Here is a 17,932-nt window from a genome sequence, read left to right as displayed (position 1 = left end):
AGTTAACTAAATATATTGAGTAAAAGGGGACAAAAGCAAAACAAAATTTTTTAAAAAAAGATAAGAGAGGTGATGCTGCATGGAGTAGAGAGACAGAGACAGAGACAGAGAGGAGAGAGAAGAAGTGGTGGAGAGAAAATTGTGACAGTTTTTTTTTGTAAAATTACCATAATATCCCAATTCAATTATTGCTATTAATTGTAAATATTTTACTAAGCGTCTTTTTGGAAGTTAAAAGTTAACACCCCTAGAGATTCTCCGGTACAAGTATTATAGATTATAGATATATACACAAACAAAGAGTGGTAGATATACTAATATGTGTTCTTAAAGTGGTTCCACACTTTTTCCCTTTAAACAAGGTTTGAGTTCAAGTTTTGTTAATGGAGAATAGTATCCGAAAGCCTAAAGGCCCTAACTAATCTTGTTCGAGCCGTGTTAGTCCTTTAAGATGTAAAACTTTTCAGCGTAAATCAAAACTATTGTGAATTGAAAGATGCTGTGTAAAATGAATTTTTAAGTTTTCTTTCTTATTTCTAGATGAAAATGCATTGAACTTGGAAAAAAAAGCTTACATGTTACAAGGAGTTCTATTCAATCATCTGAAAAAAAAAAAAAACTTTTTCAAAATTTCTATGTTTAAATATTACCATGTACTAACAATATGGACACGTATATCCAAAATTCATTGAATATGACCCAAACAAAATATAGTGAAGGTTTAGTAATTGGGAATATAAATGTCAATTAACATGGAGCTAAAGATTTTAAATTGGCTTTACATGCCATAACCAATTTTTACTGGTTGACTTTTACAATTATCTACATTCATAAAATCAGTTTTTAAAACTTAATTAGTGCTTCCCCTTTACATATTTCTCTATTTATTGAGATATTTTAAGGCTCCATTTTTTTAAAAAAATAATAATCAAACTTTCCCAACTCAACTCTAATCTTCCTCAAATTCAATAATATAATTATTACTGTTTTATTTTTTTCTATCATTTAATAATGTTTTCTTACTCATATTTTTTCGTAACTATTTTTATAATTAATTTTTAATAATAAATTCACCATTTACTTTCACATATATATATACGTACATATGTATATTCTCACACATTAATATATTTGTCAACACTTGCAATTATTACGCAAAATCAAATTGAGTTGGATCACGATCCAACTCGAAAACCAAACGCAAGCTAAAAGACCTTCTTCTTCACAATAATATTAAACATTATTCACGATTTTTCATATAAGAATTACATCATAATTTCACTTAGATTAAAGTAATCATATTACTTGAGAGATTGTATGAACCGGTGGGTTACCAAATTGAGCTCCCAAATTTCGTGCTTCGATTTTAGACTTATTTTTGCATCACATGCTTCCGTCTGGATTTAGACTTGTTTATCAGGCAGTTCGGAATTGAGGATTAACTTCAGTGACGTGGCAGAGATAAAGCGTCCACATCATCCGACAATACCTCTTTTTTTTTTAAAAAAAAATTATTTATCTTTTATTTTAGCAGTACTTTTACACGTTCCTCTATCAATTTATGAGGAAATTTGTTAACTTTTTTGTCATATTCTCGCACATTTCATAAACACACGGAATTTGAAAAATAAAAAGTAAAGCGGAAATTCAACTATCACTCCGGGACGCACCGCTGAGGGCCCGCTCGGAGGATGATGATCGGCCGGAAGATTTGTCGGAAGGCGCAGCTGATCGCCGCCGCCCAACGGTGGCTGTGCCCGCAAGCCTCGCCGGTTCCGGTGCCGGCGAGTCCTGCGCCTCTGCGGTGCTACTCTCAGCTCAGCTGCTCTCCCTCTGCCATGGCGCCGTCCAGCTTCCCTGCTGCTCGCGTCCGAGTATGTCCACTCTCACCATCATCCGTAAATCAGTTTGCTTTCGATTCAGCACACTGAGTTAGCAAGGGAATCTCAAGTTTTGGTTTTGAATTTATTGTATTACGTTCATTGACATCTTTGGTCTTGTGGAATGGTTACTATCGAGAAATTTTGAGATATATCTGAAGTTCAGACAGACTCAATTGGCTTTAGCAGGAATCTATGAAAAAGCAGAGGACTTTATTCTGTTCTCTGGGCTCTCTAGGTTGTTTAGAAGCAGACAGTCATGTTTACTCGACCAATCATATCTGTGAATGTAAGGATAACGCCTTTAATGCTGGATATGCTGATTTGAACAATGGAGCTAACATAATCTTCTCTGGTCCGAGCCGGCCTTTTCCAAAAGTCCTTTTCGGAGTTATGGTTAATGCTTACTTTTGCCTACCTGTTCAGTCCCTGTCCAACAACCAGTACACAATGAAGAGGATGTGGTTTTCGAGCGATGCGTTGGAAGATGCTTTTTGTGGAGGGATCGTTGATGTTCCATTAGCACAGACAGGTGAAGGCATCGCTGAATGTGAACTGCTTAAATGGTATGTAAAAGAGGTGAGTCTATGGATCATTGTACTATCCTGTTTTGTGCATATAAATTGTCTAATATGTTATTCTCAAAATAGTTCAGAATTTCGATCATTATATCGGGTTGCCTTTTCTGAGAGAATTACAAGACCCGTGGTTTTTGTCCTCGCAGGGGGATCAAATTGAAGAGTTTCAGCCACTTTGCGAAGTTCAGAGCGACAAGGCAACAATAGAAATAACGAGCCGCTACAAAGGAAAAGTTGCTCAGATTCTTTATGCTCCTGGTGACATAGTGAAGGTGAGAATGTTCAGTAAACAAATCGTTTCTGGAATGCCCTGTCGATGGATAGTTGTTAATCATCCTGCACGTTCTGCTGCTACTTTGTGCAAGAATTATCTCTGGAATGGAATGCAGTAAAACAGTGACTCCAGAATGATACAATGAGAAACTTATAGATCGGAATCATAAGTCATAAAGAGAGAGGCTAAATATGTGTCGCTGTATTGTTGTTTTGCTTTTGCTGTTTTATATAACTTTCTTGATTAAGAACTCATCCAAAAAAAAAAAAATCTTGATTCAGCAAAAAAAGCAAAATTCGCCCTGTATGATTTAGGAGGTCAGAGCCAATGATTTGTCCAAAGAATTTATGATTTCTACTATATAAACTGTAGGTTGGTGAGACTCTTCTGAAGATGATTGTTGAGGGATTTCACCTTCAACAGGAGGCTTATGATGGTTTAGAAAGTGTAGATTCTCCCACTTCTGAGACAATAAAGAGCAGAAGTTGTGGAGTGTTGTCCACTCCTGCTGTTCGAAGTCTTGCAAAGGAATATGGTGTAGACATAACTGATGTCCATGGAACTGGTAAAGATGGCAGGGTGCTGAAAGAAGATGTGCTTAGGTATGCTGTTGAAAAGGGAATCTTAGAACATGCTCCACCAGTCACTGCTAAACCAGAGCAGCAATTTTCGGGAGGTTTGCATGATTCCCAATATGAATCAGCTAAATTTGGATATCAGTTCAACGATGAGACACTGCCCTTGAGGTAATTTTCAATTAAACTTTACTTATTTAGTTCCCAGTGTTGTTTCTAATGTAAGAGTTGTTAGAGCTTGCAACGATAGCGCTACTTGATGGGTTTTGTAGCATCTCTCATGAACTGTACATTCTTCTCTCTCTCTGCCTCTGATATTTGTTTCTTTTCAGGGGTTTTAAGCGCACAATGGTCAAAACAATGTCCATGGCAGCAACAGTGCCCCATTTCTATTATGTAGATGAGATAAACTGCGATGCCCTTGTTGAGCTCAAAAAATCTTTTCAGGAGAGTAACAGCGACCCAAATGTTAAGCACACTTTTCTCCCATTGCTGATTAAGTCTCTTTCAATGGCTCTGAGCAAATGTCCCTTGATGAACAGCTGTTTCATTGAGGAATCACTAGAGGTCATTCTCAGAGGTTTGTCAGATACTGAGTTCCTCTAAAAATATGTTCTTGATTCTTACTTTTGAGTTCTCTGGTGTCCATCTACAAAGTTCTTCCGCTCGTGTAGGTTCCCACAATATTGGGATTGCGATGGCTACTCCGAATGGTCTTGTTGTACCAAACATAAAAAATGTTCAGTCACTTTCCATCTTGGAGGTCAGTTTTCAACGATTTCTTATACCTACACAGACATCCACCTTTTAATTCTACAGAATGTTTATCAGTATCTGGAGTGCTCTCTGTTCTTCTGTCTCAGAATGCTAGTCTAGCATTACTTGAAATCATAGATTGGTTCAGTCCGTGAATGTGTTTTTTCTTATGTAATCAGATAACGAAGGAGCTCTCGAGGTTGCAAAAATCAGCTTTAGATAATAAGCTTAGTCCCGATGACTTATCAGGTGGAACAATAACGTTAAGCAACATTGGAGCCATTGGTGGAAAGTTCGGGTCGCCCCTTCTCAACCTGCCTGAAGTTTCCATAATCGCAGTTGGCCGGATCCAAAAGGCGGCACATTTCTCGGATGACGGAAATGTCTATCCTGTATCTATGATGACGGTAACAATTGCAAACTTTCTTCGCATAATTCTGATTTCAGGATCAGTAAAAGAGCAATCCTCAATTGAAGCCCGATTCTGACAGTCTTCTTTCCGCTTCTATCTCTCTTTTGGTTGCAGATAAATATAGGTGCTGATCACAGAGTCCTCGATGGGGCTACGGTTGCTACATTCTGTAATGAGTGGAAGCAATATATCGAAAAGCCAGAGTTGCTTATGTTGCAAATGAGGTGACCCTAGCCTTCTCCTGTTCGCAATGGAGCAAATGGGAAGCTATAGCTTGGGTCGTGAATCGTGGGGGAAAACTTCAGCTCGTTGACGTTGATAAGTAATCAACTTATACTCCGGCATGGCCATTACATTTGGATGTACAGTCAGAAATAAATGTTACCATTTGAATCAAAGAAACGAAAAGAGAAAATGATAATGCCATGTAGAATATGATCGATTTCGATGATCTTCCTAATTCGAATTTTTAAGCTCCATAACTGGAATATGATTGAATTGAACTTCCATGCGATAAAAAATGGGAGCAAATTCAGGATTAGACTTAATTTCTTAACCTTGCCTAGGTACGACCTAATTTTACAATTAGACCTGAAGTCTGCAAGAGTGACCCTGGGAGTTAACCTCTCAATTCTTATAACCGCCAAGACATCCAACGGCCACCATGTGTCTCGCGCCAAAACCATTCCATCGCCACCGTCCGCTCCATCCACCAACCGCACCCTTGAGGAAGAATCATCCAAACAAGAACACAACTTTTCCCCTCAGTTTCTCATTCTCCTCTGTGTCTGCAGAACTCGAAAAATGGCAATTCATTTGCTCCAGCAGCTCCTGCTGGCATCCCTCGCTTCCTCGACTCTCATCAACCCCTGCGTCTCTCAACTCTCGGGTTTGTTCTGTAATCATATGTGGAAACCTCGATTCTGTTTTTGTAGCAATGAATCGTGATGGTAAATAGGTCTGGTTCTTGGCAGAGAACGAAGAAACATTGCCTGCATTCGCTTTTAGTTGGCCGAACAATAACGGCACGTTCAGAGCGGGAGATGTTGCTGTCATTGACATTAAGGTGCTTGGGAATCTAGAGAACATGAGCGATTTCAAGCCCGTTATTAGCGTTAATGAGAAGCCCGGAAACAGTTGCTATGTCTCTGGCGTGGGGTTGGAACATTTTGGGGAGGGTCCAAGTTTCAGCAGTTGGAGGATCGTCTTCACTCCAATTAGGGTAGGCATGTTCAATGTGATCATCACCGAGGACCGATTCAAAGTTCTAGATTCCTCTCTTCATTTTGAAGTCTTACCAGGTTCAGTATCAGGAGCATTCTCTCTCTTCTTTTATGTTCCTTTCGTTGGAAATTTAGTACTGCTATGCTTCACCGTTATTTGCGGTTTTTGCTATCATGTGAAGATTTAATCCGTTTGCGTGTTTTGTTTCATATTTGTTGTTTGACCAAAGGTCGTATCTACTCATCAGTCTGCTCCGTGTCGTGGATTGGCCTCGTGAATGAGTTTGCTGCAGGGACGAAAGCTACTGTTAGGATTCTCCCCAAGGATGCATTTGGGAACAATGTTTCTTCAACAACTGAGCCGCTGGACTCGTACAACTTCACAGTGTCTGCGCTGCTCGAAAACGGTTCAGCTGCAAGCTTGGCAAACACCACTTACATGGGTCAGAATGAGTTTGGATACATTATTATCGAGTTCGTAGCATCTGCTGCTGGAAAGTTCTTCTTACAGGTACTGGGACAAGGAGCAAACCTGGACGGATCCCCCCTCCCGTTCCAGGTGAACCCAGGTACTAAACTAATTGTCAAGCTTTTATAAATGCGGTCACATGCAGTGACTGCTTCCTAGGAATATGTCACGACTGGATTTTCTGTCAGATGCTCTGGAAAAAAAAAAAATGAAATTCTGTGGTTCATACTCTCAAATGTTACTGCGGATCATTAATGAATGCAAACCATCCTGCAACTGCTCCACATCCACATTGGATATCCCATCGGTAATTTATATCGGAAACTTAAATTATATCTGCATCAGGACCTCTAGATGTTCCAAGCTGTACGGCTGAATGGAAGTTTGAGACAAATTCTTGGCAAATATTCTCCAAGGTGGAGATATACATACGTCAGCTCGATCGATATGGGAATCTCATTCCTGGATTGTATGAATTTGATGCCGATGTCATTGAGAAAGAGATGAACCTGTCTATTCCCATTCCCGATCTCTACTTTGAGGAAGTCTCTCCAGGAATTCAGCTCTTCTCCTTCAGCGCAGTGGAGTCGGGCAACTTCTCGCTCACTATATTTGATGAGGAGCACAACAAAAGCATTTCTAATATGCCATATGAATTTACAGTTTTTGTAGGTCGATCACATTTTCCCGAACATTACCCTTTGTGTGTATGTTTTGCTGAGGTTTCAGGATTTACTGGCAGTGGTTTTAATTTGATAGGATACTGTGATGGATCGAACAGTGTTGTCAATGGCTCGGGTTTGAATAGTTCGGCCCCGGGAAAAGTTGCGGAGTTCTCTATCTACTTAATAGACCTTTTCCAGTACCCATCTCCAGTTGAAATTGAAAGAGTTCGAGTCCAAATCATACGGGAAATCGATTCTTCTTATGTAGAATCAAGTATATATCCTCTGCAATTTACTAATGGTATGTACTACGTACCCAACATAGGAATAATTGAATTTCCGGTTCATTTTCTTTGGATTTTTCCGTAATTATACATAATTGTCCTAGGAAGTACACAGAATAGAGCTTTGACAGTGAGCTCCGCGAATGAGACAACTCTCGGTCCGGCACCATCCCCTAACCTCAGAAACAGTGTAAGAATATTGGGCTACAATAATTTGTCGAATTAGCTAATGTTCTTACACTTTTGACAAGATCTCTTTTGGTGTTTTTGAATAATCAGTCAACTGGGGCCTGGAGTGCTTGGGCTAGTGCTTTCATTGTGGTCTATCTACCGGAAAAGAGTGGGACCTATCAAATTAGTGTTTTCTGCGGAAATATATTACTTAACAGCGGAAGTCCCTTCAGAAAGGAAGTCATTGCAGGTATGGTTCTAATTCAACTCGTGCCTTAGTTTGCTGCAACAATTTCTTCTTCTAAAAGAAATCAACTTTGCAAGTGAATGAGATAATTTTGATTCAGGGGAGGTTGATATGACGCTTTCAGGCGTCGTGGAGCTCCATCCCAAGGTTCCTAAGCACATAAAGAACGAAGTGGTAGTGAGGTTAATGGATTCGTTTTATAATCCTGTCCTCGGGCAGCAGTCAAGGCTAAAGCTCGAGATCACTTCAAAGAACAATTCGGATTTTCTGAATTGGGCATTTGTGAACAACAGTGACGGGTCTTACAGTGGACACTACGTGGCTATGGATGTCGGAACTTACGAGCTCTGTGTGTCATTTGATGGAAACCCATTCAAATCTTGCCCTTCCATTGTAAACGCGTATAGCAGTAAGAACCGAACTGATGGTGAAATGATTTTAATGTATCATCAGGATTCTTTCTATATTAATGCTCATTGTTCATTGTCTTCTCAGGTGAATATTTTCCACAAGCTTACAATGATACAGCATCAGTTTGGGAGGATGAGTCAATTGCTTTCGATGCTTTGGAGAACGATTTCTTTGCTGGGGACAATGCAAGTATTCTCAATTTTTCACAGGTAACTTACGAGATTCAAGTTAAACTTCTACAAAATTGGTGCAATTTTCGACAGAAAATTGAGGATAGCAATATACTCATCTTACTTGTCAGCCAAGTCACGGTTCGCTTCTCCAATATGAGCGGCTGCTTAGATACACACCGTTCCGAGATTTTTATGGAAATGATTCTTTCTTGTACACAATCGCCGATGTCAATGGCAATCAAGCCACAGGGTCTGTAAAGATAAACGTTCTCATAATACCGCCCCAGTTCATCTCCTTTCCGACTCTATTGGAAGCTACTGAAGACATCATAAGTCCCAAGTTTGGGTAAGAGATATTTTCCCATTTTTCGGTGTTCTTATGGGGTCTTCGCTGTTTAACAACTTACATCATCTTGTTGACAAAATGACCCTTCATTTTCCATCTGCAGTGGCTATTCAGGTTTGAGGGTCACATATTCAGATCTCAAGGAAAATATATCGGTTGCGCTGAGTGCACAGTCTGGCAGTGTATCTCTCTCCCCCATGATGATGGAGTTGGGCCAATCGGAACTTTCCATCGAGATAGGGGATGGAGAAAAGGATGATTTAGTTCTGCAGGGTCGTGTTGAAGTTGTTAATGCTGCTCTGCAGTCATTCCAGTATCTCGGGTACATCTTCAGCTTATTCAACTTTGCATAACATTGTAACCTTAATAGAATTTTCCTATGCTTTTCTATATTAACACTGCTCATGAATCAGGAACGAGAACTTTAGCGGTGGGGACACCATCCGAGTTTCCAGCTGGAACAAGAATGGAAAAAATGATTTGGATATTCCTATGTTTGTGGAACCCATCAATGATCCTCCCTTCATCTGTGCTCCCGGATTCATCATCCTCAATTACAGGAGTGATGATAAGTCGCTGATATTCGACAGAGAAAGGGATGAGTTTGACTTCTTTGTCGGGGATCCCGACGTTCCTCATTTTCCAGGTACTTGAAATCAATATGCTCTCTCGCACACATCATAGTTTGTCAGGTCACCCTGTTGTCGCCAGAAAGCATGAGGAACGTCAGGCCAATAACTGCAGCAAATGAAGGCATGGCCTGCACAGGGAGCACGTCATTTGTAATTAGGATCCGAATATTTCTTCCTCAAAATTCGGAAATTTTCCTTTAGCACAGTCTACAATAGGCATATCACCGTCGGCAATTCCATTTGGAAAACTTTTTCCTAAAATTCATAGCTCCTTCAATGTGAAAATATGTTTTCCCATTTTCAGGTGGCGACCCCCAATTTCTGGTTGCATTTTCGTTAGAAGTCAGCAACGGTTTCATTGTAACCACTTTGCCTGCACAGCTTGTGAACACGACCGAACTGAAGCTGAAGAGAATCTATCAGTGGCAACCACTTCAGACTTATGTTTCCATCTCGAAACATTTCATGGTTCAAGCAGTCGGGGTTCGGTTCCAAGGAGCAATAAACGAATGCAACGAAGTAATGCAGCAGCTGTACTATCATGTGAGTGATTCTTTACGAAAATAAGATAAACCGTGCAATATGGGACAAAATGAGATATCTTTTCACCTTTGTAGGGTGGGGACGGTGGCGCTGTGTTGACGCTGAAGCTCAATGATTTAGGAAACTACGGCCGCTTTCCCGAATGCACTGAGAAGCTTTCCCAGCCACTGTATGCTGAAGCTTCGGTAAATCTGATTCGGAGAAGTCCCATGAGTTCGCTGCTAGCACATTGTGAGCATTTACCTCACCTTTTTTTTTTTTTCCATGCTTAGTGTTTCTGTTTACTCGGATTCTGAGGAAGATACAATGCAGCACTGGGAACAGCTATTATAATCGAGCTCGTTGTGTTGCTCTTACTCGGGGTCCTACTACTGTTTTTCACGTGCAAATGCGCATTTCTTCTTGTAAACGAAAGGAGAAAGCGTCGCGCCAATGCTACTTCTGGATCATCAAGCATCCACAATTCCAGGAAATATCCTGTAAGTAATTTCATGAACCTGTTTTCCATATCCTGACATGACAATTTTTTGATACTCAATGTTATACCTACTTGCCTGGCCATGACATATGCGTCTTTGTTCAATCGCAGTCGACCACGAACTCACCAGAGAATGCAACCTACTTCTCTGCCCGTTGCTTAAGCCGCTCTTTGCTAGGCGGGAAGCTCCAGGAAATTCGCCAGCGGTAATACTTTCTTTCCATAAATTTCCAGAAGATTTTACCTATTTGGTCTATTGAACAAGGGAGTGAAATGTGATGGCAGTCTATTAAATGGTCAGGTTTCGAAGACGTTCAGGAAATGAAGTACGGACCAATGATCACTCGAGTCAAGGTCCCATGCTCACTGTCTCTCCGTTCAATATCGAGAAAAACAGAGATACTATAAGCCCCTGAACATATTAGACAACCTTTTACTCGATGTTGAACCCTCAATAGTAAAGGAAACAGCAGATGACGCTCTGATATATTTCGAATTAGAGGCATGCTCATCTCCACAGACGTGCTGTTTGTTACTTTGTTTTATTTAACACGAAATCACAAGCTTCGCAAACACAATGGAGCAACATACACAGTACTAATTCCATAGCTATGGCTCCTTGCCTTTGCACTGCACCGGTGAAGCAAGGGCCATCAGAACTTCTGGAAGAAGTCGTGGATCTGGGCATTGATCTCGTCGGGCCTTTCCTCGTGGATGAAGTGCGCCACACCTTCCATGACAACAACTTCCTGCAGAAGTGGGACAAACTTGTTCATCCCTCCCTTCTTAAGGTAGTCCTTGGTGCCGAAAGTGTTGTAGGTCAGGTCGAGGTCTCCGACTATGAACTTTGCAGGCACCTTTATCTGTGCCCCTGTCCATGGAGCTGTCAGTTCCCAATTCCTGCAAGTAATCAAAACCATTACAACAGAGGTTTCGCAGAAGGAAAACTTCCATCACCACTAAATGGAATTATAACATTCAAGCAGATTCCGGGACGGAAATGATTTTTGAAAGATTTTGCTTAGAAGGACTTGCTCCATTGATCAGTCGAAAGATGTTGCAAGAAGCTCAAGTACTCTTACAGGTCCAGGGCTCGGTAGTAGTTGAATCCTCTGGTGAATCCCGTCTTCTCATACTTGGAGGCGTAGTAATCGACGTCTTCTTCTGTAAGCCAAGAGGGCAGCTCGACCGGGGTGTCTGTCGGGTGGCCGAACAAATTCCCTTTGGTCAGAAAGAGAGGGCCCGGCGTTCGGTACGTTAGGAATTCTAAGAGGACTCTCCTTGTACCTATCTTGGCAAACTCTGCTTCCATTTCTCCATTTTCCTAATACAGAAATCCAATCTTCACGCATGTAAGGAATTATCATAAGCCTAAAACAACCTTTTATTTTACAAATTTTGCTCATATGACTGATTCTTTTCTCCCGATTTATTACACTTAAAAAAAGGTCTTTTATACGGGTCAAATTTTTGAAAATGTGATTGATTTTTGAAATGAAACATGAACACGAGATTGGTTTGTGTAACCCATATAGTTAAACATCATGTTGTTTTCCTTCAGAGAATCAGATGAAAAAGGACATCTATGACGAAGTTTATCCAGCAAAGAAATTAATGAAACCCGTACTTAAGGTGCCTAATCTGGTACTAACAATATATTGTTATTAAATTAAATGATGGGGCAACCTTAACTAACAAGAGATTATGCCAAAAGTTAGCCTTTCTGTCTTTCAATTATACCACTTATTGGAAAAATCATCTTCCAAAATTACGAAACGAACTTCTTCCATTCTACATCATCCTTGTATCGATGCTTATATTGCCGTGGGAAGGAAGGAATCTTGGGATCAATTGGTAAATGGAGGCAAATGATCTACGAAGCAAGGTATACCGATATTTAATAGAGGATCGAGAAGAAGGTACACTTGCTATATATATATATATATATGTAGGTTGCTTTCTGATGGAAGCTAGTGATCTTCTAGAAATGATCAACAAATAGTATACATCTCCTAGGCAAACCAAGAAGGGAATCCCCAACTTACCGGACTTCTTAAAATAACTATTTCGAAAGAAAATTAAATGCTCAATTATATAAATACTTTTTTTTGTTGGACTTGTATAAATACAAACCACTTATTATAAAGATTTTTTAGGAAATCATTAAGAGAATATAACAAAATCAGACTTCAGGTCGCGATGATGTCATTGACTGGTCAACTCATGAACCGGATGACCATCTCATCGAAAAGCCAAAAACATCCATGAAGAGTAAGACAATATACTCTTTTTTTTTTTGGGTAAGACATTATACTTTTTTTACTAGCTTCAAATTTAATGTTATATAGTATTAGATACCATGGAAAATGAAGAGTCATGACGATGATTAGAAAACCACTTGGGCCATATTTTCCCTGCAGACACATGAGGAGCAAAATATGAAAGACACATAACTAATTATTAAATTGATTATATAGTGTGTGTATATATATATATATATATAACATTTAAAGGGATCATAGTAATAATAAAGGACAAACTAATTAACTTAACAACATATTTCTAACCCTTAAGCCACTGCACAGCTGAATTAATCGATAAATGTCCATGCGGTGCATCGGACGACGGCATCGACGACGACACATGCTCGGGACTAGTCGTCGACTGTTGTCTTGTTAGCTAACTCGAAAGAAACGAAACAATAACTTTGCCGTCAAAAACCATTGAAATTAAGACACGAAATTATCTTAATCATCAATATAAATGAATTAATTAATGCTTGAGTCCTTTAAATATAATCTTTTCGATTATAAATGTATAGGCTCCGTTTGGGATCGGAGTTTAATTTTAGAATCGTTTTGATTTTAACTCTACCCACTACACAACAAAAATACACGTTTCCCAAGTCAAATTTATAATACAAACTCATTTGTCTTTTTCCAGAATCAAAATCAAAATTAAAATAAAATTAAAATCAAACTCTGTTTTTCAAATGCACCCTAAATATATGAAAATTAATAAAGTGAAGTGAACCTGAAAGCGGCAAATGTAGTAATTGTCGCCGTAGACGGCCCGGAAGGTGTCGATGGGCTTCCGGGCGGGGTTCCGAGGGGTGAACGGGACGCTCAGGTTGATGAGGGCCCTGACCCGGTCGGGGCGGTAGAGGGAGAGGTACCAGGCGATGATGGCGCCCCAGTCGTGGCCCACGACGAAGGCCTGCTCCCCGGGGCCGACGAGGGCGTCGAGGAGGGCGACTAGGTCGCCGACGATGCTGAGGGACGTGTAGGAGGCGGGGGAGGGAGGGGCTTCGGAGTCGCCGTAGCCGCGGAGGTCGGGGGCGACGGCGCGGTAGCCGAGGGAGGAGAGGGCGAGGATCTGGTGGCGCCACGTGTACCAGAGCTCGGGGAAGCCGTGGAGGAGGAGGACGACTGGGCCCTCCCCCTTCTCCGCCACGTGCATGCTTATTCCGTTCACCTTCACCGTCTTGTGCCCTATCGTCTCCATCTCTCTCTCTATGGTCTGTACGTGTGAAATGAAGAGGAGAAGGGAAGACGTCCGGTTGATCAATTATATACTATTGATCGAATATCGAACATATATTTTGTAGATGTTATATATATATATATATATATAAATGTTTATGGACCAGCGTGATGTCTCATTAATGTATTGCGTTTAGAAAAAAAAAATCATTGACACGACAAGAAGGGGACCATGTGCAAGATATAAGAAAATAACCAATGTATTGCACGGGAACGAGGCTTATATAAAGTGCTTGAGAGTCGAGGGGCCTAAATATGTATGTCGGTGGCAGTCGGACTTTACTTACAACGTGTTGAGCTCGAAACCAAATGGAATCATGGCATAACTAGGACAAGCCAATGCTCGATCGGGATTAGTATCTGGGTCAATTAGTCTGACAAAATCCTGTGATCTTGCTGAACGGTCCTTAACCTGTATCGGTTCACATTGATCCCTGCACGGATGCATCCTGTCCTATCCCCCGGAATTAATGTGATTTTGAATCGTTAGATATGATAAGTCTCGAGTTACTAACATTACAATTCGTCTGCTAAACGCGCATCACTTTTTACATGCATTTTTTTTGCTCCTATCGATATGCAATGTGAATCATATACTTCAATCTGTGAGAGGGGAAAAAAAGTTATTTGTCTAACTTTTCCTTCTCGATATAACTTTTACCACGAGTAAAATATCAACTCTTTTCACGCATTTCATATCCTTTATTTAATTTGGGAGTATTGTAGATGTCAGATGAGTACTTTTCTTATTAGTTTTTAATCAATGTAGTATTTGATGTATCTTTTAAAACTATAATTTTATCAATTTTTACGATTAAAAATGTGATTTTTTCGATAGGTTAATATATGTTTATAAAAATTACTTATATTTATTCTTTATTTTATTAATTTTAACAGCTTTAAATTTTTGCATCCCAAAACACTTAACTTATTCGAAACCAACACTAATTTTTCTACAACGATGTTCTCTTTGCTTTTATAGTCGAAGCCTAGCTTTTTTAATAAGAAATAACGTCCCCTTATTTCCAACTTTTTTGTTCAATTAGTTATTTTTATTATTTTATTATTCTTTTGTTTCGACTATATTTTTTGATATTATGATAAAAAATTTCATTTATCAGAGGGATTGTATATATGCTTTTTTTTATCAATGACAATTTAATTTTCAGTTAAATTTATAGAGTTCATGTATTAAATCATATAAATTAATAAACATATTATCTGTTACATAATTTCACAGGTAGTAATAAAAATCATACGTCTAGTAATTAATTACGTGCATAGATCTCGATGCACATATTAAAAGAGAGTATATCCAATTCCTTGCGTGGAAAGGAACATGTGAAACAATTAAATTGGATTACAAATAGCTGAGTTTAGTCACGCTATAGCTCTCTTGATCTTTATCTGCATATAATATAATACAAATGCACATTGTTATTTAGGCAATACTTTATAAATTTTAACCATTAAGCTTTTTTCATTTGCATATTTAATGGAAATCCAGGGTGTCTAATATTCTCTTCCTAAAGTTTGCCTTTCCTCTGGCTCTGAGTAATGACTGCTTTCTGACGACAAACGTGAAATGTTATCATTTTTTTGCCTTTTGAAATTAGTGGAAGATATCTTTCAAGAAGCAAAGCATGGGGTGTCAGATTCAGCATCTTGCGTTTCCGATTTCTTCTGTCAAAGGATAAGACAAAGTTTGTGAGTGCGGATTGCTTGCCAATGGTGCTCCAAAATAATTAGCCCTTGGAAATCAACCAATATGGTCTTCATTGACATCTTTGTGGGCGCACAAAATCCTCCCCCTAGCACGTGTTTTTTTTTTCCGATTATAAGAGAAGTTCATGGTTTAGTACATCAATCTTAACGTGTATTTGGTAACGCAAATTAAGTGTTGAAAATTTAATTTCAACACTTAATTGCATTTAGCGTGCTTGATAAATACTAAATGAAATAACTTAATAAATTTAAGTCAAAGGAGAGTTTAGTGATTAGTCATTTAGTCTTTTTTCCCCCTCCAATTTGCCCGGCAGCAGAGCCTTTCTTCATTTATTATAGCAGTGCCCCTAAACTTTTATGATTTTTCAAATCAGTCCATTTCAAACTAGAGGTAGAAGAGGATAGAGAGAGAGGGGCTAAGGTGACTGAGGGGAGAGTTGGCCCCTATCCCAGTCGATACCGCCCTAATCGAGAGCGCTAGCAACTTTGCCTAGTTGATTGTTGTTGGGATCGGGGTCACCATTGCCGTGAATCGTCCCTTTCTCTATTCGGAAATCTAAGAGATAGAGTGATAAAATCGGAGCAGTGAGAGCTTCGTCTTTGGCTCTTACCGACATAGAGGAGGTCATCGAGACCCCATGGCTCGAATTGCATCCCTCTCTGTGTTTGATTTTCAAAGAGATTGGGGGATGATTCACGGCTGTGGTGCTCTAATCTCGGCCACAGGACGGAGCCGAGATCTTTTCTCACGGGAGCAAAATACATATCATTGCATATATGCTTTTTTAGCTGGGAAAAACCTTAAAAAGTTCCAATTTATGGGGGTAAAATTTTTAAAAAGTGCAATTTATGAGACAAGGTTTAAATAAGGCCCCAATTCCAGGGGGCAACTCAAGTAACAGTGGTTCATCACTCTTTCGCCACCATCACCCAAGCGAGGTCCCTAGCAACCCTTGATGTCATTGACGATCTCGCTTAAGGTGGTTGTCATGGGGATTAATTAGACGTGTCTTTGACCTATTTTTATATCATGAAATTCTATAAAAGAGTATCCCATTATGACCTAATAATAGGCTTATACTCCGACGACTTTCTATCCAAAATGAACAAACTTCTTGAATCTGACGATGTTTATTAGGTATTTTATTTTATTTTTGTTTAAATAATATAAACGGTTAGATATCAAATAAAATATGTGAGTTCACATTCTAAGAGTGAGATTGAGACGTGCATCTTTCGATTTTATATTTTCCTCATTTCTATCGCTACCTAGTTTATAAATAGGTCAGTCTGTGATTTATAATATCTTAACTCGTTAAATATACATGTAGAATTTCTTTTACTCGCGTGAGTTAAGCTTTCAGACCACCACGTATATTAATTTCTTCTTCCTCCCTTCATAGAATTTGTCAATGTCCAAGAGCATCTTCCGTGACCGACAAGTCCAACTAAATATCATGGACTGGGCTTATTCCATTTCCGGTTACATCGATCGCATTCTTTTTTTGTTCTCCCATGAATAGGTTTATTCATTTGTTTGTGACCGTAAAAGTTATCCCCGTTTGATAAGCCGAAATGGAACCGAAATGAAAGGAATAAATTTTTATATAGTGAATAATATATTTCGAGAAAAATAGTAATTTTTAGAATGAACTAGAGAATATAAAGGAATAAATTTAATTAAATGAGCTTAGTTTTCATGATATCATATGTTTGGATATATAAAAATAAAAGATAATATAAGATATATGTAAAATTTAGTTTTCTTGAAGGCCCCATCGAACCTCGGCACAGGCCGTGCTTTTTGCCTAGACTTTTGTCCGGCTCTTGCCCTCTTCTTTGATAAAGACCAATGTGAAAAACGACCAAGAATACGAAATTGCATTAACGGCGTGCACTAGGTTGGGCTTGGATCATGAGCTGTTGAGACATGGTCAGAGCTTGTGAACGGGCCCATAATTATTTAGCCCGGCCCATTTCGCCATGGAGGCCGAATCGGGTCGCTGGGTAGGTGGGGCTGAATATGATGTGTATAGACCCTTTCATATTGAGTCAGTCCCGTCTCCACAGATGGCACTGCACATGTTACATAAGATCTTGAAGGTGAGTTACTTATACATCACTCGAGACAATAAAGGGCCTTACTACACCGGCACGGGCTGGCTGGCGCATTCCATAGAATCGGGGCATAAGCCATCATGAAATTACTTATGTGACAAACTTGAGTTAATACTTCCGCCTCGCTCTACAAATCAAAAGAGTTTGGCCGTAAGTTTCCACCCAAGATCGCTCTGGAATTAATACAGTAATAATCTACTCGAAGACAAATGATGTATCCAGGAACTATATAATTCCAACAAGGACTGAACGATGAAGAATTTACCGGCAACATTGTAAGTACCGGTAGGTAGGTGCAACATGCCAAGGTGAACTAACAAACTTGTGGGACACTGTAAATATCGTATCGAATCGAGTCAATACAAGGGATTCATTAATAGAGATGGTATTCTTTTTAACTTTCAGGGCGTTAGTGACAGTGTGAGGTTGG

At 39.4% G+C, this 17,932-nt stretch overlaps 3 protein-coding genes across 6 annotated transcripts; 2 read left to right on the top strand and 1 right to left on the bottom strand.

Annotated features, from left to right (window-relative positions):
- The first annotated feature begins 1,589 nt into the window (after positions 1-1,589).
- Positions 1,590-4,917, top strand: LOC116207451 (lipoamide acyltransferase component of branched-chain alpha-keto acid dehydrogenase complex, mitochondrial). Its single transcript, XM_031540396.1, has 8 exons — positions 1,590-1,874; positions 2,307-2,459; positions 2,605-2,730; positions 3,105-3,478; positions 3,640-3,887; positions 3,982-4,070; positions 4,243-4,470; positions 4,590-4,917. The coding sequence occupies exons 1-8, from the start codon at positions 1,692-1,694 to the stop codon at positions 4,701-4,703; spliced, it is 1,515 nt and encodes a 504-aa protein (XP_031396256.1). The 5' UTR covers positions 1,590-1,691; the 3' UTR covers positions 4,704-4,917.
- On the top strand, positions 4,900-10,730 carry LOC116207450 (protein GAMETE EXPRESSED 2). Of its 3 annotated transcripts, XM_031540395.1 has the most exons (17): positions 4,900-5,364; positions 5,450-5,776; positions 5,929-6,267; positions 6,513-6,839; positions 6,927-7,133; positions 7,221-7,306; positions 7,396-7,537; positions 7,635-7,943; positions 8,030-8,154; positions 8,247-8,464; positions 8,568-8,786; positions 8,878-9,110; positions 9,401-9,639; positions 9,714-9,870; positions 9,952-10,118; positions 10,229-10,323; positions 10,419-10,730. In XM_031540395.1, exons 1-17 carry the CDS (start codon positions 4,923-4,925, stop codon positions 10,531-10,533), a joined length of 3,747 nt encoding a protein of 1,248 aa, XP_031396255.1. In that variant the 5' UTR covers positions 4,900-4,922; the 3' UTR covers positions 10,534-10,730. The 3 variants fall into 3 exon arrangements, with proteins under 3 accessions (XP_031396255.1, XP_031396253.1, XP_031396254.1); XM_031540393.1 differs by having other exon boundaries at positions 6,513-7,133; XM_031540394.1 differs by having other exon boundaries at positions 6,513-7,133; positions 10,403-10,542.
- LOC116207452 (epoxide hydrolase A-like) lies at positions 10,576-13,713 on the bottom strand. 2 transcript variants are annotated; one of them, XM_031540397.1, is made up of 5 exons: positions 13,151-13,713; positions 12,685-12,796; positions 12,476-12,531; positions 11,200-11,441; positions 10,576-11,017 (listed from the first exon to the last, which is right to left on the bottom strand). In XM_031540397.1, the coding sequence occupies exons 1-5, from the start codon at positions 13,619-13,621 to the stop codon at positions 10,771-10,773; spliced, it is 1,128 nt and encodes a 375-aa protein (XP_031396257.1). In that variant the 5' UTR covers positions 13,622-13,713; the 3' UTR covers positions 10,576-10,770. The 2 variants fall into 2 exon arrangements, with proteins under 2 accessions (XP_031396257.1, XP_031396259.1); XM_031540399.1 differs by lacking the exons at positions 12,476-12,531; positions 12,685-12,796 and having other exon boundaries at positions 13,151-13,701.
- Between the last annotated feature and the right edge of the window lie 4,219 nt (positions 13,714-17,932).

Source organism: Punica granatum, chromosome 5, assembly GCF_007655135.1.
Source record: "Punica granatum isolate Tunisia-2019 chromosome 5, ASM765513v2, whole genome shotgun sequence".
NCBI lineage: Eukaryota > Viridiplantae > Streptophyta > Magnoliopsida > Myrtales > Lythraceae > Punica > Punica granatum.
Note: the sequence above shows the minus strand (reverse complement) of the source record. Positions and strands in the feature narration are given on the sequence as shown.

Bases quoted from the DNA above. Each gene is read 5' to 3' on its own strand.
- LOC116207451 (XM_031540396.1), top strand. From the start codon at position 1,692: ATGATGATCGGCCGGAAGATTTGTCGGAAGGCGCAGCTGATCGCCGCC. The intron at 1,875-2,306 runs GTATGTCCACTC...CTACCTGTTCAG, and splicing joins TCCCTGCTGCTCGCGTCCGA to TCCCTGTCCAACAACCAGTA. The intron at 2,460-2,604 runs GTGAGTCTATGG...TTGTCCTCGCAG, and splicing joins TTAAATGGTATGTAAAAGAG to GGGGATCAAATTGAAGAGTT.
- LOC116207450 (XM_031540393.1), top strand. From the start codon at position 4,923: ATGATCTTCCTAATTCGAATTTTTAAGCTCCATAACTGGAATATGATT. The intron at 9,871-9,951 runs GTGAGCATTTAC...GATACAATGCAG, and splicing joins GAGTTCGCTGCTAGCACATT to CACTGGGAACAGCTATTATA. The intron at 10,324-10,418 runs GTAATACTTTCT...TTAAATGGTCAG, and splicing joins CTCCAGGAAATTCGCCAGCG to GTTTCGAAGACGTTCAGGAA.
- LOC116207452 (XM_031540397.1), bottom strand. From the start codon at position 13,621: ATGGAGACGATAGGGCACAAGACGGTGAAGGTGAACGGAATAAGCATG. The intron at 12,532-12,684 runs GTTAGAAATATG...ATGTGTCTGCAG, and splicing joins AGCTGTGCAGTGGCTTAAGG to GGAAAATATGGCCCAAGTGG. The intron at 11,018-11,199 runs GTAAGAGTACTT...GATTACTTGCAG, and splicing joins TACTACCGAGCCCTGGACCT to GAATTGGGAACTGACAGCTC.